Source organism: Hibiscus syriacus, unplaced genomic scaffold (assembly GCF_006381635.1).
Source record: "Hibiscus syriacus cultivar Baekdansim isolate YM2019G1 unplaced genomic scaffold, ASM638163v2 tig00111754_pilon, whole genome shotgun sequence".
Taxonomy (NCBI): Eukaryota; Viridiplantae; Streptophyta; class Magnoliopsida; order Malvales; family Malvaceae; genus Hibiscus; species Hibiscus syriacus.
In genome coordinates, this window is record NW_024063169.1 from 117,252 (window position 1) to 140,328 (window position 23,077).

Genomic DNA, 23,077 nt, shown 5'->3' on the forward strand with positions numbered 1-23,077 from the left:
AGTATTACATTCATACTCAATAAACTAAACAAAATAATATAACAATTTTAATAACGTGTCAGATAATATTACATTCCTAGAAATTATATTCTCATAGATAATCTTAATTCCCTGCCATAAGTAGTACTCTGAAAAATTGTACTCTGTCCGATTATATTAAGGACATATTAACATAATATAATAATTATAAAAAAGCTTAGGGTACCATTCATTGAATTCCTAAAAGACATCAAAATCCATGAATAATTCAAGGGTTCAACATCTGCTATTGTTTTTCCTATCATTCTTCAATGAGATACACCTCAGTTCCTCACATCACTATTGCATTCAAGTCAATATTACAACAACAAAAAATCATAAGAAATTTCCTCTTCCTGGTAAGTGATGATATGCTGATCCCATTGTAAACCCATATCTGATTTAGATTTTAAAAAAAATGAAAAAGCATGTTCGGGATCCAACTCAAAGCATGTTCGGGATCCAACTCAAAGCATGTTCGGGATCTAACTCATTCACGGTCATAGGAATTATAGCCATTTGAATTAGACATCTAAACAATGGAAATATCACATTTTCCATGTGATAGAAGAGACCCTTCAATCTTAAACTAAACAATCTGAAATTATTTTTCAAAAGTAAACTAACACTGAACAATTAATAAGATGATGCAAATTGGGTTGGGAGAGTCGTCCTCGTCTCTGTAGTATTCGATCCGGATTAGTCTATAAATAAATTTGATACATATGGTTATAAAAAAATCGATAAAATGATGCATTGCCAATAGTAGATGAAGATCATTTGAATAATTTCAAATATTTAATTAAACTTAAACAATATCTTTTGTTTAAAAAGCTTTTCATCAAATCCATTCTTTGAATCTAACATAATTGACGATGGACAATAAAAAATCAATTTAAATATAAAATCACACTAAAACGGATGGAGGTGCCTATAAATACTTGCAACCTAAGCGTTTGGGTCATTCAAAACACACACAGAGCTTTTAAGTTTCAGCACACTAAAGAAAATGTCTGCTCAAGTTTCTGCAAATCTTGTTCTAAATCAAGATAACATGTCCAAGGAAAACCGGCGTCTTGCCGACTTCGATCCCGGCCTGTGGGGGGACATTTTCCTCTCTTCTCCTGTCGAAATGGTACGTACGTTCGAAAAACTCATGTTTATGTTGTTTCGAAGCAGTTCGTTAGAATGAATCGAGAGCTTATCGAACTTGAACAGGATATGGATGCTAGAACTCAACTTGAGTACGAAGAATTGAAGGAAAAAGTGAGGAGAATGCTGGTGACTAATATTGATAAGCCATCACAAAAGGTGCACGTAATTGATGCAGTCCAGCGCTTAGGTGTGGCTTACCATTTCGAGAAAGAGTTAGAAGAAGCCTTACAAATCATATATGATCATCATTGTAGTCATGTTCAGGTCGAGGATGATCTCTGCACTACTGCTGTTCGATTCCTTCTGCTAAGAGAGCACGGCTTCGATGTCCATTGCGGTATGCCTTAATTTTCTACAAAGATTTCTATTATACATGTATATAACCCACTTCTTTAAACTTGTTTGCTGATTGAGTAGATACATTCAACAAGTTCAAAGATGAGAACGGGAAGTTCAAAGAATCCTTAATCAGTGATGTGAAAGGCATGCTCAAATTGTACGAAGCTGCAAATTTTCAAGTGCATGGAGAGGATATACTAGAAGAAGCTCTTTCATTCACTAAATTGCAGCTAAAGTTGGCAGAACCAAAGGTCGACTATCCTCTCTCGGCAGAGATCGCCGGTGCTCTAAACCGATCCCTTCGCAAGAGCTTGCCGAGGCTGGTTGCTAGGAGCTATATCCCCATATATGAAGCATATGGCAGCCATGACCAAAACTTATTGAAATTTGCAAAGTTAGACTTCAAAATACTGCAACATTTGCACAAGAAGGAGATAAAAGAGATAAGCAGGTAATAACATATAAACAAGTCTACTAATAACATATGTTTATCAACATGATTTCCTTTCTTTTTTTATCGTATTTCAGGTGGTGGAAAAGTTTAGATTTTGTTACCAATTTCCCCTTTGCACGAGACAGGATGGTGGAATGTTATTTGTGGGCAAATGGAGTGTACTTTGAACCCCATTACTCTATTGCTAGAACTTTTCTGACCAAAGTAATATGCCTCACATCACTTATTGATGATATTTATGATGCCTATGGCACAAATGAAGAACTTGAACTCTTTACAAACGCAATCAACAGGTGATTTAAAGCATACATCCACCTTCAGAAGCAATTTTTTTTATTGAATTATGCAGAATTAACCACTTGAACTCTTTGACATATTGCAGGTGGGATATCAACTGCATAGATCAACTTCCGGAGTACATGAAAAAATGCTATACCATACTCTTAAATGTTTATAAAGAAATGGAAGATTTGATGTCGGAACAAGGAAAATCATATCGTATCCAGTACGCAATAGAAGCGGTATATACTTTAGTCTGAAATCTTATTCAGTAATAATAGTTGGTTTTTGTTAAATTTTTGTTTTCCTGTTTGTTGATAGATGAAAATACAATGTGAAGCCTACTATGCTGAGTTCAAATGGCTCCATGAAAATTACATCCCCACGTTTGAGGAGTATATGTCTGTTGCATTAGTTACTTCTACTTTTCAGCTGTTCACAGTTGTAGCATTCGTTGGCATGGAAGATAGCATTACAAAAGAGACTTTCATTTGGGAATTTAATGACCCCAAGATTCTTCGAGCTTCAACAATTATTTCTAGGCTGATGGATGATGTTGTTACGCACCAGGTACATCATTTATTTTCTGCAATGCTTACAGCCCTTAAATAAAACCATCCTTTGTTTTTATTACAATGTTTTTTTCTTTTGTAGTTCGAGCGAGAGAGAGAACATCCTCCTTCCGCGGTCGAGTGCTACATGAAACAATACGGTGCACCGGTGCAAGCTGCATACGACGAGTTAAACAAGCAATTAAAGAGTGCTTGGATGGATATGACCGAAGGGTTCTTGAAACCAACGGAGGTGCCGACGTCGGCTCTTGATCGAATTCTCAACCTTTCAAGGGTCTTGATCTGTTTTACAGAACGACGATGGTTATACGTTTGTTTGTGATTCAGTGAAAGATGGCATCACTTCCTTGTTGATTGAACCCATCTCAGTTTGACCCCAACAATGCTTTGAGATGTCCTTTGTTAAATAAATAAATATGTTGTGCTGGGAAGCATATAATGCTTCAATTTCCCTCTAGTTTGTTTGGTGTTTATTATGTATTGTCTCTGTTGTCTTAACGAAGCTTTATGCTTTTAAAAGAAATGATCAAGTTTGAATAGAATAGACTCAACTCGTATGTTGAGTGAATAAATTTTTATCCAATGTACAGAGCATGATTGCTATTGGTCCAATAAATTTGTGCTAACATGTGGAGATATAGCTCGAATGAGCAAACTGGGTTGGAAGGATTGTTCCCATGAGTCTCTGTAAAATCGGATCTGAATAAGTCGATCAATAGATCGAATATCAGTAATTAATTCAAGGACGAATAAATCGATTAATAGATCAAATATCAGTGATTAATTCTTTTTTTCTTTAAAAAAGTCTATCTGACTCCCTAAAAATTCTAAATTCAAGCAGCGATGTTTATATTATTAATAAATTAAAAAGACTTGTGAACAAATATTAACTTGTGATCACGTCAAACTATCAAAAAGTATTACTCTAATATTAACTTTTGAGTACATATTTTTATTAATTTTTGGAGCAAGTTGTCTTGCCTATCTTCAGGGAACTTTGCAAGGCTTTTGTTGGGAAAATTACACGTTTAACAATCAAACTATAGCTTTTAATCCGTTTTAGTATTTAAACTTTATTATTTTTCAAAACTATGCACAACGTTTACTTTAAGTTTTAATTTGGTAACCTATCATTAAAAACTTAGCGGGAGCGATGACATGGAATTATTTTACCTTTTTACTATATTTCATGCATCTTGTGATATAAATTCTACGTCATTTGTGCTGTTAAGTTTTTAACAATAGGTACTAAATTGAAACCTAAAGTAAATGTAGGTATGGTTTTGAAAATAAAATAAAATTTAAGTATTGAAATGGAACAAAAGTAATAATTTAAGTATTAAACGTGTAGTTTTATCCTTTTTTTTATTTGGATACGTGAAGTTTTATGGATGGAAGAATTAAATAGTATTGTTTATTTTTAAAAAAATAAGGGTAAAATGCGTATTTAGTACTTAAACTATCAATTTTAATTTATTTTAGTACCTAAACTTTTATTTTTTTAAAAATCATACCTACACTTAGTTTAGATTTCAATTTGGTACCTACATTATTTATTAATCAACTAATCCGGATTGGGTACTGCAGAGACAATGGCAACTCTCCCAACCCATTTTGTTCCATTCACAAATGTCAGGATTCGAACCCCTAACTTTTATTTAAGAGATCTAGTGTCTCATCCTATTAGACTAAATAATTGTTGGTTGATCTCATATTTCAATACTAGGTGTAAGATATGTAACAAATAAATACCGTAAAAGAAACAGATTAGTATTAATAAGTATAAAATAATTAAATGAAGAAGAAATTATTGATGTGTCGTGATAGTTCACTATTTTAGAAACGAATTCATCTTAATTAATGTAATCGTAAACAAATTATCGTTATCCGTAATTAATATAGTACTCTCAAAATTTTAAAAGACGATCTCTAAAAAGATAAATACACAATATATAGATCAAGGATGTGTATTAACCCAAACACAAATCAACGACATGCATACATTAGCTAGACTATAACTCTAACCACTAATTAAAATGATGAAATACGTGAAATATTATGAAAATTTTTATCAAAATTAATATCTAACGAATATGAGATATAACTCTATTTGCCTACCTACCGAATTAATAATTAATGAGACATATAATCGAGATTAATCCTTTTTTTAATAAAATTTTATTGCCGAGAAAAAAATAATATTAGAATTGGGTATACAAGATAAACATGTTGGATTGAGACAAGTTTTATCCTCCTTTATGACCATTCTTTGATGTTTTCGTTCTTATTAATAGTAGTTTATTTAGAAGAAAAAACGAAAAAAGAAAAAGCTGAAATTAAATTAATGCCATTTGTAAGGGACAAATTCGCCAATCCATTATTGAAAAATAAGATTATTTATTTTTTATTTGATAAATATTTTTTTTATATAAAGTGTTTTTTAGTGTAGTGGTGGTGTGTAAGTGCTATTACACACAACAGATAAGATGATACATGGCAAATAGCAGATGAAGAAAATTTTAATAATTTTAAATATTTAATTAAACTTAAATAATATATTTTATTTTAAAAAAAAGTTTAGGTCATCAAATTTATTCTTTGAATCTAACATCCATTAATGATAGATAATAAAAAAATCAATTTAGATATAAAATCATATTAAACAATAATAAAATTTAACTAATATTCTGATATTTGTAACACCGCATTAATTTTTATGGTAAACTACATATTTAGAACACCCACCTATCATTTTTGTTTTGTTTTTGTCACTTAACTCTTTTTTTTAATCATAACGTTACATTTTGGTTTTATTTTGATCACCTACCATTAAAAAATTAACAGAACTACTGATGTGACATTCTTTTATTTTTTTTCAATGATGACATGGCATTACCTGCAACATCGCCGTTAATTTTTTAACTATAGATGATCAAAATGAAACCAAAACTAAATGTTAGGTATGATTTTGAAAAAAATAATAATTAGATAATGAATATGTGATTTTTAGAATGATTCGAAAGCATTTTAAAACTTGAACAGGATATGGATGCTGGGACTCAACTTGAGTACGAAGAATTGAAGGAAGAAATGAGGAGAATGGTGGTGATTAATATGGATAAGCCGCCCCAAAATGTGCACGTAATTGATGCAGTCCAGCGCTTAGGTGTGGCCTACCATTTCGAGAAAGAGATAGAAGAAGCCTTACAAATTATAAATCATGCTCAGGTCGACGACGATATCTACACCACCGCTGTTCGGTTTCGTCTGCTAAGAGAGTACGGTTTCAATGTTCATTGCGGTATGTCTTAATTTACTTCTGGCATGGTTAATATTTTGATAGTGCTATATTTTGAGGTTTAGGGTTTAGGGTTTTAAATAATAAAAAAAATAAACAATGGTGTATTGTTTTATTGTTAGATTAAGATTGAAGAAGAATATGATAAAATTTAATTCAAAATTAAATGAAGTAATAAGAGAGATGAAAGAAGACGGTTTAAACTAAAAAATTTATGGAATTGAAAAAAATTAGAGGTCCCAATTTTAAATATAAAAATAGAAAAATCTGTGCAGTCGCTCAAGGTGCTCTTCTTTGAAAAAGTAGGTACCTAGCTTTTAATCATTTACCATTTAAGATGTTTGAGAGTTAAAAAATATATATTATCCAATCAGCAATTGACATGTATTATGTTTTTTAATTTCTTTTAATTTTATTTTTTAAAATTAAAATCATTATTTTTCTAAACCTCTATAATCCCTAAATTACTTAAAATCCTTATCTCTCTTAAATTACATATGTCACTCGAGCATCAGCCACGAGGGGTCATCCCTTCTGTTGTCATACTTCTACTAGTCGATCGTTCCCTTATAGTCACACGCGTCTCCCTAAATAGAATAGTTGTTTATCCCATCACATGAGATCATTTATTTTTCATCCAATTATTGTATTGTAACAATCCGGAAAAGTGGGATTTTTTTATAATTGTGTAAATTGGTGAAATTTGAGGATTAAATTAAAAGTTTTCAAAACTTATAGGCCATTTTAGAAGTGAAGGAAATTCAGGGACCAAATCCTAATTTAACCTTGGAGTGTCGACAGAATTTTGGTTATATATGCGTGCAATTACCTCCTCCAACGCCTATCTTCCAAACCCGATCCCGACGTCGTCCGACCACCGATTGTAGATTTGAAACCACCATCGTGTTCGTCATCAACCGATGAACAAACCCCGTAAAACAATTAAAGTGAAACACTGTCAAACATCGTGAATTTTGATTCAAAGTCTCGACATTTTTTTAACACCACCTTCGAGAAAATATTTAATTAATCTCCGATCGTTGCTCCGTTTTCGACACCTCCCGCACCATCGTATTCCTTGTGTCGTTTTGAGTCCACTGGTGTCCGTCGCGTCTCTGTCGTCGTCGGCGCGTGAGGGAGGTGAAGCGGTCAAAGTTTTCGACGTGTTGAAATCGACCTCTCTGCTGTTCAAAATTGTGAATCGAGCTTTGTAAGTTCCTCAAAATCTCTTAAAATAATTTTAGGAAATTTTTCTGCAATTTTTTCGGCACCAGAGGAGCTTTGTAAGTCCGTTTTTCCAAATTCTAACCCGAAATCCCAAAATCAAGCTCGTTAAACCAAAAATGCTTAGTATTTTTAGCATTTTAGATTATTTATTTGAGATATAGTTATGGAATTAATCCAATAAGATATTTTATGAATGTATTCATGTTTCACCTAAGCGAGAATCAGTTAGGTCCGGTATTGCTCGTTCGTCAAATCCGCCCGAACCGCGTACTACAAGAATTACCCGTAGGTTTCCGTAAATTATTTAAATAAAGGTTAAGATTATTCATATTAGGATTCCAATATGAATTTTTCCGATTCGTAGGATCTAGCGTTGTAGCAGAGCGTGATCGACAGACTCAGTAGTAGCTTCCCTATCTGATTACTCAGACTGTTACAGGTGTGTTTCCTGAAGGTGTTGCCTTACTGTTTTAAAATATATATCTGAATATTATTTATTTGATATTTGATTTATGGCACACTTTTGATATGATCTCTGGTTACAGTATATTTTTATACCTAATTTCTGAATATGGCTTATCTGATATATGATTTACCATACGTTATTGATTTGATTTTTTTTTCGTATTTCTGTATATGATTTCTAAGCATGAAACATTTTCATGTTTTAAAGGATTAATCATTGTTTTCACTCGAATGCATTCATGTTCATTATTGTCATTGGGGGTATTGTTGGAGGAAGTATATATGCAGGCTCTTCGGCTTTGTGCTTAGGGCCTTACTGTTGTGCCAGGGTTGTATGGTTCTGAGGAACCTACACATTCTATTGTGACCGGATGGGGGTAGTGTTCATATTTTTAAAGACATGTTTGCATAAACCGATTTTGCTGAAATATTTTTATCAGTATGTTTTTTATATACAATGTATAGAACACACTGGGCTTTTTAGCTCATTTTGTAAATTTTAACCTTTTCAGATAACAGCAGACCGTAATCTAACAGATTTGGCATCAGGAGAGATCAACTACTTTTACTTTGTACGAACGTATTTCTCTATATGTTTTTCAATTATATTTGGTGACATGTATTTTGCTATTGGTTTTGGATATAACCGTATTACTGATATTTTGTTCCGTAAATATTTTGTATGGTTTTCAAAAATATGTATTCATATATGTTTATTGTATAAATCTTTATTATGGATAAATTGTATATATTAATTAAATGTGGATTTCAACGTTGTTTTAAAAATAAAAAGAATTTTTTAATGTGATACGTAAGTACCTAGACATATGCATAACGTCCATGCCGGGTTTAGAGGGTTATATGTATGTTCGTCATCGTCAGTGAGACTTGAACCGCCCGAACCTCCACTCATCATCTGATCTCTGATCATTAAAGGGATTTAAGGATTTACGTTTCTTTTTTGAGAAATTATAAAATTTAGTTTTTTTAAACTTATAAATTTAGTGTTTTTTATTTTTATAAAATTAATATTAATCATAAACTAATGTCATGTGTTAACTAACCATTGGTTGACAATTTTTTTAACATTGTTGATGAAGATGATCTTAAAATAGTAACAAAATAAAATTTTAGGCACCTTAAATAGTAATAAAATAAACGCAAGACACCTACTGTGATAAAATAAAAATGTAAACATCTATAACAAACAAGAAATATATTGAGTAGATTCACGTCTGTAAATTTGTTTGCTAATTGAGTAGATACATTCAACAAGTTCAAAGATGAGAACGGAAAGTTCAAAGAATCCTTAATTGGTGATGTAAAAGGCATACTCGAATTGTACGAAGCTGCAAATTTTCAAGTGCATGGGGAGAATATATTAGAAGAAGCTCTTTCTTTCACTAAATTCCATCTAAAGTTGGCAGAACCAAAGGCAGACTACCCTCTCTCCACACAGATTGCTGATGCTCTAAACCGACCCCTTCTCAAGAGCTTACCGAGGGTGGTTGCTACGACCTACATTCCCATATATGAAGGATATGGTACCATAGACCAAAACTTACTGAAATTTGCAAAGCTAGATTTCAAAACAGTACAACATTTGCACAAGGAGGAGATAAAGGAGATAAGGAGGTAATCTATAATGTTGTTTTTTTTGGGGGTTGAGTCAAATAAGAACTTTATCAACATAATTTCCTTTCTTTTTTTTCTTATTGCAGGTGGTGGAAAAGTTTAGATTTTGCGACCAATTTTCCCTTTGCACGAGACAGAATGGCGGAATGTTATTTGTGGATAGTGGGAGTGTACTTTGAACCCCACTACTCTATTGCTAGAACTTTTATGACCAAAGTACTATGCCTCACATCACTTTTGGACGATATTTATGATGCATATGGCACAAATGAAGAACTTGAAATATTTACAAAAGCAATCACCCGGTGACATATTGTAGGTGGGATATCAACTGCAAAGATCAACTTCCGGACTACATGAAATTGTGCTATACCATACTCTTAAATGTTTTTAAAGAAATGGAAGACTTGATGTTGGAACAAGGAAAATCATATTGTATCCAGTACGCAATAGAAGCGGTATATACTTAGCCTGCAATCTTTTTTGGATAAATTTCTCATATTATTATCCAAGAAGCAGTAGAAAACTCACTGCTACAACTAATACAACCAAAGAAGAACAAAAAACAGCCTCCCTAAGAGATATTAATCCCCCAAGCTAAACAAAGGTTCTTGTTAACATCACTATTCTTAAAGGCCATCCTAAGTGCATTCACCCTAGCAACTCCTTTAATATAATTCACCATACACTCAATATCTCTACGAATGCCCCTAAATTGCCTATGATTTATTTCCTCCCATATATAGTATACATATGCACACCAAGCTACCCTAAGTATAAATACAAGAAAAGATTTACCTTTGAGCCGAGAAATCGCCCAATCCAACTCCTCATCCCAACTTCCCACATTCCTACCAACGTTGCATAACCGAGTGACCTCCTCCCAAACCGCCTTCGAGAAAGAGCATTCAAAGAAAATATGGTTGCGAGTCTCAGCCACATCTCCACACAATCTGCATTTATCATCTACCTCAATTCTCATTCGAATCAGTCTATCAGCAGTTGGCAACCTATCAAGTATAGCCATCCAAGCAATAAGAGAATGCTTTGGAATGTGCATAGGATACCAGACAAGCTTTTGCCATAAAACCTTCTCTTTTCTCCCCCTAATCTCCTTCCATAGCCAACGAGTATTTACTTTATCCCAATCCGTGATCCCAGAGAACAAAGGCTAAACTTCCTCCCTCATCTTCATAATTTTTTGCAAACTCCATCTAAAAGAGGATTTGCATTCAATAGACCATAAATCAATACCTTTAAAAACATATATTCTTACCCAAGCAACCCAAAGTGAACCCTCTGCAACAAGTAATACATTCATCAGCAACAACACACAAGCTTTGTTCTAGCATTTTAAGTATTTTAGACCCAGCCCCCTTCAGATTTAGGAGTACAAATACTCTTCCAACTCACTCGAGCTCCCTTAGCTGGAACATCTCCACCCTTTCAGAAAAATCTAGCACAAAGTTATTCCACCCTTTTAATCACAACAGTAGGCAAGATTAGCTGTCCGCATCAAAAGTTTGCAATTCTAAATAAAACAACTTTAACTAATTGCAACATGTCTGTATAACTTAACCACCTATTCGACCAAAGCCCCAACTTAGTCTTAATTTTCTCCATCAGCCTTGCACAATCCTTTTCTGCTAATTTCCTAGGGATAAGAGGCACCCCTAAATATCTCACAGGAAGACTACCTTTTTGAAACTAGTAGCCTCACGCTCCAAAGACCTTTGACTATCTACCATGCCAGCAATAAAAATTTCAGTCTTTGAAACATTAAGCCTTAATCTAGACATCTCATAAAACCTTTCCAAGACACATTTCACACTTATAATAGAATCCAGAGAACCCTTGAAAAAAAAATCAGCTGATCATCTGCAAAGCACAAGTGGGTTAACTTCATTTTTTTGCACTTAGGGTGAAATTGAAAAATCTTTCCAGAAGCAGCAATATCCAACATTTTAGAGAGGACATTCATAACAACTACAAACAAGTAAGGGGAGAGAGGATCCCCCTGCCTGACTCATCTTCTACCTCCAAAAAATCCAACTAGGCTACCATTTAACACAATGGAAAATCAAGAATTCATAACACAAGGCTCTATCCAATTCCTAAACTGCTCATGCATCCTAGTCCCTACAAAACAGTAAGCAGAAAGTTCCAGTTTAAAGAATCAAAGGCTTTCTGTAGATCAACATTAATAGCACATCTAGGAGATATAGAACCCCTACCATACCCTCTAATAAGTTCTTGTGCCAAGAGAGTATTACTTTCAATGTTTCTTCCCTTCACAAAAGCTGATTGATTTAGGGATATCATCTCAGGGAAGTACTTTACCAGTCTTCCCACCAAAATCTTAGTAATTGTTTTGTAAAATATAGAGCAACAAGATATAGGCCTGAAATCCATAACCTTGTAAGAATTAGGTTGTTTAGGAACTAAAGCAACTGTAGTAGAATTAAAACATACAACATTTTAGAGGAATCAAAGAAGTATTTAACAGTAGCTAGAAAATCTCCTCCAACAATATCCCATGCAGACTGAAAGAAACCAGATGTATAACCATCAGGGCCAGGGGATTTATCCCTGCCTTGATTCCAAATAGAAGCTTTGATTTCATCATTGGTAATAGCTCTAACCAAATAAGCATTATCACCTTCAGGAAAGAAATATCCCAACAAATCCCTCAAGAACTCCTTAGTACACCCCTACACATTCTCATCAATAGTTCCAATCTGCATTATGAAAAAGCTCACCAACTCCTCAGACATAGAATCAAAAGTTTCCAATTTATTTCCCCTCTCATCAATCGATACTCTAATGATATTTCTCTTCCTTTTAACTGTAACTTGAGAATGAAAAAATTTAGTACATTGATCACCATCTTGCAACCAATCCACTTTTTCTTTCTGTTGATAAAACATCCTTTCTGTCTTTTCTAACTCAATGAGCTCTAGCTGTAACTTCTTTTCAGTAGCCACATCCCCTAAACCACCTCCAGTTAGAGTCACAACTTGCTGCCTTTCTAGTTGTTCTCTCTTTTCAGCAATTTCTCAGAAATGTTAGAATAACATCTGTCATTTAAAGCTTTCAACATAGGCCTGCAATCTTAATGAATAATAATAGTTGGTTTTTGTTAAATTTTGGTTTGATTGTTTGTTGATAGATGAAAATACAATGTGAAGCCTACTATATTGAGTTAAAATAGCTCCATGAAAGTTACATCCCAACATTTGAGGAGTATATGTCTGTGGCATTAGTTACTTCTACTTATCAGCTATTCACAATTGTATCATTCGTTGGCATGGAATATAGCATTACAAAAGAGAATTTCATTTCGGTATTTAATTACCCCAAGATTTTTAGAGCTTCAACAATTATTTGCAGGCTGATGGATGATGTGGTTACCCACCAGGTACAAACTGTGATGTTCAAGTTGATTTATGTTCAATTTGGTTCAGGTTTTTTAGTATAATAGTTTTTTTAGTTCGAACGAGTGAGAGAACATCCTCCTTTCGCTGTCAAGTGCTACATGAAACAACACAGGGCACCGGTGCAAGCTGCGAACGATTAGTTAAATAGGCAAATAAAGAGTGCTTGGAAGGATATGAACAAAGGGTTATTGAAACCAATGACGGTACCAACGTCGACTCTTAATCGAATTCTCAACCTGACAAGGGTTCTTGATCTGTTTCACAAGGACGATGATGGTTACAAGCTTGTTTATGATTCAGTAAAAGCTAGCATCAATGCCTTGTTGATTGATCCCATCTCAATTTGACCAAATAAAAGGAAGTTTATGAACCTGGAATCATTTGTAAATTAAGTAAACATGTTGTGCATGAAAACCTATATCCAGATAGTGCTTGAAGTTACCTCTAGTGTGCTTGTATTTATCATGTATTATCTCTGTTGTCTTGATGAAGCTTTATGTTTTTAAAAGAAATGAAGTAAATCTAATAAAGAACAATACTCAATCCTAAATATAGATATTCTCACCATGTATATTCACCTATGTTTTATGTTTATACTCAATTATCATAGTTTAGATGCGTTGTGTGTTTACATTATACGATGAATGAATATTTTGTTGCGCAATACGGCTATCAAATAGAGCAAAATCGCAACTAATAATTTGAGAAAATAAAAATAATGATAAAGAAGACACAAAATTTACGTGGAAAACACCTAAATAATATAGGGTAAAAACCACAGACAACGGTATAAGAATTTCACTCTGAGAAAAATAGGAATTACAACCTCTCTCGATCTACGAATGAGAAAACAATGATAATTCTCTCTTGATAAAAATGAGAAAACAACTCTCAAGAAACTCTCTAAATTCTCTAGTATTGGGAGAAAGCTAGAATGCTTTGGGATGATTTTGAACCTAAATGAGCTAGGGTATTTATAGTTGAAGATTAAGGACTAATCTTATAAATACCCTAAAGTACAATGACTAAATCAAATTATCACATTTAATATTTAAACAAAAAAATTCCATGCACCTTTCGGTGCATTAATTCTTAAAAATAATGTGGCCAACTTGGCCACTTGTTGGCTGTTGGCCGACTTTCCAATAATCTCCCACTTGAAGATTTGATTGGAACGATCATATCTTCACAGCATTCTTTCTACCTTGTACCTTCATGTTGCTTACGTTTCTGACAGGCCACAAGAGGATCGACGCCAAGTAAATTTATCGGCATTGATCACCTTCGTCATGAAATCTGCTATGTTGTCTTTGGTATGGATCTTCTACATATCTACCGTTCTTTCTTTCACCTTTTCACGAATGAAATGGTACTGAACTCGTATGTGCTTTGTCCTTGAATGAAATGTTGGATTCCTTGCTAGATACAAGGCACTTTGACTGTTACAAAACAGAGAGATATACTTTTGATTGTCCCAAGCTCCTCCAATAGCATCTTTAACCAAATTGCTTCTTTACTGGCTTATGTAGCTGCTACATATTCTGCTTCTGTTGTGGATGTAGCCACAACTGACTGCAACTTAGAAATCTATCTTACAGCTCCATCAGCAACTTTGAACACATTTCCTATTGTAGATTTGATTTTATCCAAATCTCATGCATAGTCAGAATTGACATACCCATTTATAAGTAAGTATGATCCTCCATAACATACTGCAACATTTGAGGTCCCTTTGATGTATCTCAGGATCCTCTTTACTGTATTCCAATGCTCTTTGCCTGGATTCGCATGTACCGACTAACCACTCCCATTGCTTATGCAATGTCTGGTCTTGTGCATATCATAGCGAATATTAAACTTCCCACTGCTGATGTATACGGTACTCGAGACATCTCCATCCTCTCTTCTTCACTGCTAGGACTCATACTGGAGGATAATTTGAAGTTAATAGGAAGAGAGGTAGAAATTGGCTTACAATCTTGCATGCTGAATCGTGACAAGATCTTCTTCAAGTAATTCTTTTGTGAAAGCCAAATCTTCCTATTACTTCTGTCTCAATGAATTTGCATCCCTAAAATCTTGTTTGTTGATCCCAAGTCCTTCATTTCAAATTCCCTAGCCATTTGTGCCTTCAATTATTCAATATGATCTTTGTTGGGTCCTGCAACCAACATGTCATCCACATACAATAGCAATATAAAAAAATCTTTATCACCAGACCTATTGAAATAAGCACAAGGGTCTGCATTAAGTCTGTTGTATCCAAGGCACATAATGAAGGAATCAAATATCTTATACTAACACCTCGGCACCTGCTTTAGACCGTATAGATATTTGTTCAACCTGCAAACCAAGTTTTTCTTTTCTTTTTCTTCAAAACCTTCAAGCTGGAGCATGTAAATCTCTTCTTCAAGATTTCCATGAAGAAAAGTTGTTTTAACATCTAGCTGCTCTAGATGTAAGTTCAATGTAGCACATATTGGCAAGACTTCTCGAACTGTTGTTAGTCGAACCACAGGAGAAAAAATTTCATTGAAATCAATACCTTCTTTCTGAGCATATCTTTTGACCACCAGTCTTGTACGATACCTCTCCACTTGATCGTCACCATTTCTCTTGATTTTGAAGAACCATTTGTTACCAATTGACTTCCTTCCTTGTGGTAGTGGCACAAGGTCCCATGTATTATTTTTATGAAGGGATTCAATTTCTTCTTGCATCGCCATCATCTATAGTGAAGCATCTGAGTTGTTTATTGCCTCCTGGTATGTTGATGACTCACCGTCCTCTGTTAAAAGGTAGTATGCAATATTTCCTTCTATAACATAATCTGAGTGCCAATTGGGACATCTTCTCACATGACCTGATTGACGAGTTGTTGGAGCTTCAGAACTCTCTGGTTCTTGTTCATCATGTGCTGGTTCTGCTTCAGAAGAATCTCCTTGTTCAACCTCCTTTTCTACATGTATCTGCGTAGTCTCTGACTTTTCAGTTCTATCATCATTTTCTTTTCTTTGTAGTTTATCTTCTACAAAGATAACATCCCTACTGATGATCACTTTGCGAGTAGTGGAAACCCACACGCGATACCCCTATACTCCATCAGCATACCCCAAGAATTTGCATTTCCTGGATTTTAGATCCAGCTTTGAGATTTCTTGGGAGTTGTACATCACGTACACAATACTTCCAAATATATGGAGGTTTGAATAATCAGCTGGTTTACCAATCCACATCTCCATTAGTGTCTTCAGCTCTATTGTAGTTGATGGAGCTCGATTCACCAAATATCAGGTGGTATTGACTGCTTCTATCCAGAATGATTTTTCTAGGTCTGCATCCCTCAACATTGCTCTTTTTCTTTCTAACAAGGTTTTGTTCATCCGCTCTACCACTCCATTTTATTGAGGAGTGTTCACCATTGTGAACTGTCTTTTGATGCCTTCTTTCCAGAAAAAGTCATCAATTTTTTCACTTGTGTATTCTCCTTCATTATCTGTTCTGAAACACTTGATCTTATTTCCAGAATCAAGTTCCACCCACGCTTTGAAGTTTTTGAAAGTTGAAAACACATCTGACTTCTTCTTAATAGGGTACACCCAACATCTCCTGGAGTAGTCATCAATAAATGAGACAAAGTATTTTGCTCCGCCTAGGGATGTAACTGGTGCTTGCCATATGTCAGAGTGAACCAATTCTAGAACACTTTTGCCTCTAGAATTTGATGTGTTGAATTTCAACCGATGCTGCTTACTTGTTATGCAATGCTCACACAAAGGAAGTGATACATTTGTTAAGCCTGGAAGTAGCTTTTACTCCACAAGGAATTTCATTCCTTGTTCTGACATGTGTCCAAGTTTTTGATGCCATAGCATTGCATAATCTGAACTACATGAGGCAACAGAAGCTTCTACTTCTAGCAAAATCTCTCCCTTTAGCATGTACAAGTTTGCAGCTATCTTTTCGCCTTTCAGCACCACAAGAGCTCCACGGAACACCTTCATGATTCCTTTCTGTGTTTCAATTTTGCTTGCATTATTATCCAACAATCCGTAGGATAATAAATTTTTCTTCAGGCCTTTCACGTGCCGCACATCTCGAACAACTTTAATTGTTCCATCATACATCTTTAATTTGATGGTTCCCACGCCAACGATTTCTAAGGTATTATCATTGCAACTATACACAGATCCTCCTGAGACAGGTTCATAATGATGGAACCATTCTCTTCTTGAGGTCATGTGATATGTTGCTCCCGAATCAATTAGTCACATATCTGCATATCTTTGTCTACCTTCCACAGTGGTTGACGCTTCACAGCATAGAGCATCTCCATTATCTGAAGTGTTTGCGGTATTGCCTTGTGGATTGGAGTTTTTATTTAGACTCCAACAATCATTCTTCAAGTGACCCTTCTTTCCACAGTTATAGCACTTTAAATTCTTCTTTCTCCTCGACTTCGATCTACCATGTTTGTGACTGCTACTTTGGCCACGTTCTGTTGATCTCCCTCTCATCGTTGTCAATGCTTCTGCTTGTTGCAGATTTACTTGTCTGTCTTCCTTGTTCTTACACCGATTTTCTTCTTGTAGAACATCAGCTGCTACGTCATCAAAGACTAGACTGGTGACATTATTGTTTGTCAAGTTGATGATGAGTTGATCATACAAATCAGGTAGACTTTGAAGTAGAAGTTCAACACGTTCCTGTTCTCCTATTTTACAGCATAAGGATGTAAGCTGAGAAAATAAAGTGTTCAGCGTGTTTTAAGTGCTCCGTCACTTAAGTAGATTCTGGCATCCATAGAGTGTACAATTTCCTCTTAAGGAAAATTTTATTGTGCAACGATGTGGCCTCGTACAATTTGGTGAGATGATCTCATATCTCCTTAGTTGTCTTCTTCTCCTCGATGCTTGACAATACTTTATCTGCTAATGCTAGATGAAAGTTTTCCACAGCATTCCCGTCCATTTCGATCTATTTGTTATCATCTGTGAAATCTACTAGTCTTTCACTGATAGCCGCTAGACACTCGTCTTTCCTGAGGATGGCCTTCATCTTCAATTTCCACAATGAGAAATTTCTCTCATTGAACTTTTCAATATCAAATTTCGTTGCCATAGATTCTATTACAGATAGCTCCCACTATTTCACTATCGTGAATAGTTCTCTGGAACCTTCAAAGAATGGGTAATACCTTCTTACTTTCTTATGTTGGAGGATCCACCTTTTGGTGGCAACCACAAAGACAATAAGCAGATATTACACACTCAAATCTGGCTCGGATACCAATTATTGCGCAATACGGCTATCGGATAGAGCAAAATCACAATTGATAATTTGAGAAAATTAAAATAAAGATAAAGAAGACACAAAATTTACGTGGAAAACCTCTAAATAATATAGGGTAAAAACCACAAACAACGGTAGAAGAATTTCACTATGAGAAAATAGGAATTACAACCTCTCTCGATTTACCAAGGAGAAAACAATGATAATTCTCTCTTGATAAAAAGGAGAAAACAACTCTCAAGAAACTCTCTAAATTATCTAGCATTGGGAGAAAGCTAGAATGCTTTGGGATGGTTTTGAAGCTAAATGAGCTACGGTATTTATAGTTGAAGCTTAAGGACTAATCTTATAAATACCCTAAAGTACAATGACTAAATTGAATTATCCCATTTAATATTTAAACAAAAAATTTCCATGCACCTTTCGATGTATTAATTCTTGAAAATAATTTGGCCAACTTGGCCACTTGTTGGCTGTTGGCCGACTTTCCAATATATTTTTATTTTAATCATGTTAAAAAGTAATTCTTAATAGAGTATTTGTATTGGGTTATTATTGTAACGAATGTGACATCTAAATATGCAGTTCAAATTATCTTAATCGAATATTTTATTTTTAAATAAATTATTAATTTTATTTATAATAGGAAATATCCTAAATTACAATAAAAATTTATAATCATAATCATAAATTAAGCACATAATTAGGACAATTTTCTGTAATCATTGAAACAGAATTAGCAACGTAAGATTACATAAAGATCATACAATGAAAGATTAAAATCTAATCAAGAAAACTCGAACAAAATAGATACAAATAGATCTGATTATATCGGCAAACGAACCACAAAAAAGGGATCAAGCTACTGAAAGACCATCAATAAACTGCAAATCAGACTCAAGTGATATGAAAAGCTATACACGAACGCATAACGGCCATCCAAATCCAGTTTGAGGGTCCAAAACAGGGAAGATCAACAATATAACAAATAAGCGTCATCTTGATCACTCGTGGCAATACCAAATCAACCCTTATAAAAAAGATAAGTAAAAACAACGACCAAACGACCGAAAAACGTGCCAAAAGACTGAAGAACATGTGCCATAAAGGCAGATGAAAACGTGTCATACATGCAAATTTATTGAAAATAAAAAACAAAATAAAATAAAAGGATAATAAAAATTACCGACGGTCGTCAACCAACGTTAAAGTGCATGGAGAGGATATACTAGAAGAATCTCTTTCATTCACTAAATTGCAGCTAAAGTTGGAAGAACCAAAGGTCAACTATCCTCTCTCGGCAGAGATCGCCGGTGCTCTAAACCGATCCCTTCGCAAGAGCCTGCCGAGGCTGGTTGCTAGGAGCTACATCCCCATATATGAAGCATATGGCTGCCATGACCAAAACTTATTAAAATTTGAAAAGTTAGACTTCAAAATACTGCAACATTTGCACAAGGAGATAAAAGAGATAAGCAGGTAATAACATATAAACAAGTCTACTAATAACATATGTTTATCAACATAAATTCTTTTCTTTTTTTCGTATTTCAGGTGGTGGAAAAATTTAGATTTTGTTACCAATTTCCCCTTTGCACGAGACAGAATGGTGGAATGTTATTTGTGGATAAATGGAGTGTACTTTGAACCCCATTACTCTATTGCTCGAACTTTTCTGACCAAAGTACTATCACATCACTTATTGATGATATTTACGATGCCTATGGCACAAATGAAGAACTTGAACTCTTTACAAACGCAATCAACAGGTGATATACATCCATCTTCAGAAGCAATTTTGTTTATTGAATTATACAGAATTAACCACTTGAACTCTTTGACATATTGCAGGTGGGATATCAACTGCATAGATCAACTTCCGGAATACTTGAAAAAATGCTATACCATACTCTTAAATGTTTATAAAGAAATGGAAGATTTGATGTCTGAACAAGGAAAATCATATCGTATCCAGTACGCAATAGAAGCGGTAAATACTTTAGTCTGAAATCTTATTCAATAATAATAGTTGGTTTTTGTTAAATTTTTGTTTTCCTGTTTGTTGATAGATGAAAATACAATGTGAAGCCTACTATGCTGAGTTCAAATGGCTCCATGAAAATTACGTCCCCACTTTTGAGGAGTATATGTCTGTTGCATTAGTTACTTCTACTTATCAGCTGCTCACAGTTGTAGCATTTGTTGGCATGGAAGATAGCATTACAAAAGAGACTTTCATTTGGGCATTTAATGACGCCAAGATTCTTCGAGCTTCAACAATTATTTGTAGGCTGATGGATGATGTTGTTACGCACCAGGTACATCATTTATTTTCTGCAATGCTTACAGGCCTAATATAAAACCATCCTTCTTTTTATTACAATGTTTTTTTTTTCTTTTGTAGTTCGAGCGAGAGAGAGAACATCCTCCTTCCGCGGTCGAGTGCTACATGAAACAATACGACGCACCGGTGCAAGCTGCATACGACGAGTTAAACAATCAAATAAAGGGTGCTTGGATGGATATGACTGAAGGGTTCTTGAAACCAACGGCGGTGCCGACGTCGGCTCTTGATCGAATTCTCAACCTTTCAAGGGTTCTTGATCTGTTTTACAAGAACGACGATGGTTATACGTTTGTTTGTGATTCAGTGAAAGATGGCATCACTTCCTTGTTGATTGAACCCATCTCAGTTTGACCCCAACAATGCTTTGATATGTCCTTTGTTAAATAAATAAATATGTTGTGCTGGGAAGCATATAATGCTTCAATTTCCCTCTAGTTTGTTTGGTGTTTATTATGTATTGTCTCTGTTGTCTTAACGAAGCTTTATGCTTTTAAAAGAAATGATCAAGTTTGAATAAAATACTCAACCCGTATGTTGAGTGAATAATTTTTAAGATGTAAAAGACTTATGAACATATATTAACTTATAATCACGTAAAACTATTAAAAAGATTTACTCTAATAATTTAAGATGTAAAAGCAAAGGAATAACTTAGCTGAATTCGTCGATTGATAATGAACGATGAGAGGTCACCAATGACTTGAATTCGTCGGCTAAGATGATTGATAATTAGTTAACTTATGTGTAGGATTCATTGAATTTGAAGGTTTCTTTTCATTGAATTTGAAGGATTCATTGAATTTAAACTTTATTCTTTTTTTCAAAACTATACATAATATTTACTTTAAGTTTCAATTTGGTAACTCATTATTAAAAACTTAGCGGGAGCGATGATATGGAATTATTTTACCTTTTTCGATGTTTCATGCATCTTGTGCTATAAATTCTACGTTATTGGTGCCGTTAAGTTTTTAATAGCTGGTTCTAAATTGAAACCTAAAGTAAATGTAGGTATGGTTTTGAAAATAAAATAGGTATTGAAATGGAGCAAAAGTAATAGTTCAAGTACTAAATGTGTTGTTTTACCCTTTTTTATTTGGATACGTGAAGTTTAATGGATAGATGAATTAAATAGTATTGTTATTTTTAAAAAAATAAGGGTGAACTTTGAATTTAGTATTGAAATTATCAGTTTTAATTTATTTTAGTACCTAAACTATTAGTGTTTGTTTAAGAGAGCATAAAATTATTTGAAAGCAAAATTTATGATAAAGCACAACATTGATACTCTTGTGTATATATTAAAAAAAATCTAATGTCAAAATTTGATATCAATATTTAATCATGAGTACTTTATTTAAGTAAGAGTATCAATGTTTTAAAATAAAATTTAAATATTTTAAAAAAAAAAACTATATTGATATTAAATTTAACAAATTTTCAAAAAAATGATATGTATGTATTTATTTCCTTTGATATTGCATACATTCGCCTCGAATGTCAGCAATGAATGTAGCTTGTTTCTAAAATTGGTACGTATTCACTCTAAAGTATGAATTTCTTTCGATTAGTTATTTATTTTATTGATTATATATATCCTAAAATTTTATTTATAGTTCTTTCATATTAAAATTTTTATATTATTAATATTGTTTATCTTAAAAAATACTTCTAAATTCGTCTTTCTATGACGTTCATTATTTTTCGAGACATTTTAGCCTCCAACGTTTTATTAATATGTCCCTTATTTTTTTCGAAACATTTTATCCCCGAACATTTTATTTAGGTTAATAAACATTCTTATTTTGGAACGTTAGTCGTGTGTTAACTAATAGCAGCCAAAATGATAATTTTCATAAATATTAGGGGCTATTTTTAACATTACGCCTTTTGATAACGTACGAAGGCAGCATTTGAACACGTTTAAAAGGAGGAGGAAGTGACAAATGGCAGCCAGTTATTTTCTCAGAGAGAATAGGAAATGGTGGGATCAAGTTGAGTGGCAACAATTAAAAGGGCCCACAAATATCAACATTACTATTGTAAAATGCGGCCATGGGTGGACTGAGAAAATATTAGGAGATATGTTCGTACCTTTGAAAATTTTTAATTACTTATATAATTTAAATATTTTGTTTATATTTTTACTAATAATTTAATTTTATTTCTTCTAAATATTTAATATAGTTTCTTAACAATGTCTGATATTGATTATAATAGTTGTGAACAATCTAGCCTCTTCTGATTCATATGGAGAACCATGACTAGAAATTTTATGAGAGTGATGAATTGAAAGTGATGAACAATATATGTCATGGGGTAAATTATATAAATTGTTACTAATGTTTTCGTATGTTTTTGTTTTCCTAGTTGAATTTTCAAAAATAATGAATTTGTTATTGGAGTAATAGAATGTTGATGAGACTCGTTATTCTTACTTTTTTTATATAATATTTGGCTAGTGAGATCATTTTGACCGGTCCTCACCCCTTTCTCTCCTTCTTCAACTCACCATTTTTTTTTATTTATCTTTAATCCCATCGTTCTCAAATTATTATT

At 33.7% G+C, this 23,077-nt stretch overlaps 1 protein-coding gene and 2 pseudogenes across 1 annotated transcript; all 3 read left to right on the top strand.

Annotated features, from left to right (window-relative positions):
• Positions 1–974: 974 nt before the first annotated feature.
• Positions 975–3,274, top strand: LOC120169193 (annotated as a pseudogene).
• Positions 3,275–5,862: 2,588 nt separating this feature from the next.
• Positions 5,863–9,751, top strand: LOC120169135 ((+)-delta-cadinene synthase isozyme A-like). Its single transcript, XM_039177358.1, has 3 exons — positions 5,863–6,118; positions 9,070–9,442; positions 9,529–9,751. The coding sequence occupies exons 1-3, from the start codon at positions 5,863–5,865 to the stop codon at positions 9,749–9,751; spliced, it is 852 nt and encodes a 283-aa protein (XP_039033289.1).
• Positions 9,752–13,076: 3,325 nt separating this feature from the next.
• LOC120169136 lies at positions 13,077–20,879 on the top strand (annotated as a pseudogene).
• Positions 20,880–23,077: the final 2,198 nt, after the last annotated feature.

What these genes read in the sequence shown, in the direction of transcription:
- LOC120169135 (XM_039177358.1), top strand. Translation starts at nt 5,863, where the DNA reads ATGGATGCTGGGACTCAACTTGAGTACGAAGAATTGAAGGAAGAAATG. An exon ending in CGGTTTCAATGTTCATTGCG is followed by an intron (nt 6,119 to 9,069) that starts GTATGTCTTAAT and finishes CTAATTGAGTAG; the next exon opens with ATACATTCAACAAGTTCAAA. An exon ending in GAGATAAAGGAGATAAGGAG is followed by an intron (nt 9,443 to 9,528) that starts GTAATCTATAAT and finishes TTCTTATTGCAG; the next exon opens with GTGGTGGAAAAGTTTAGATT.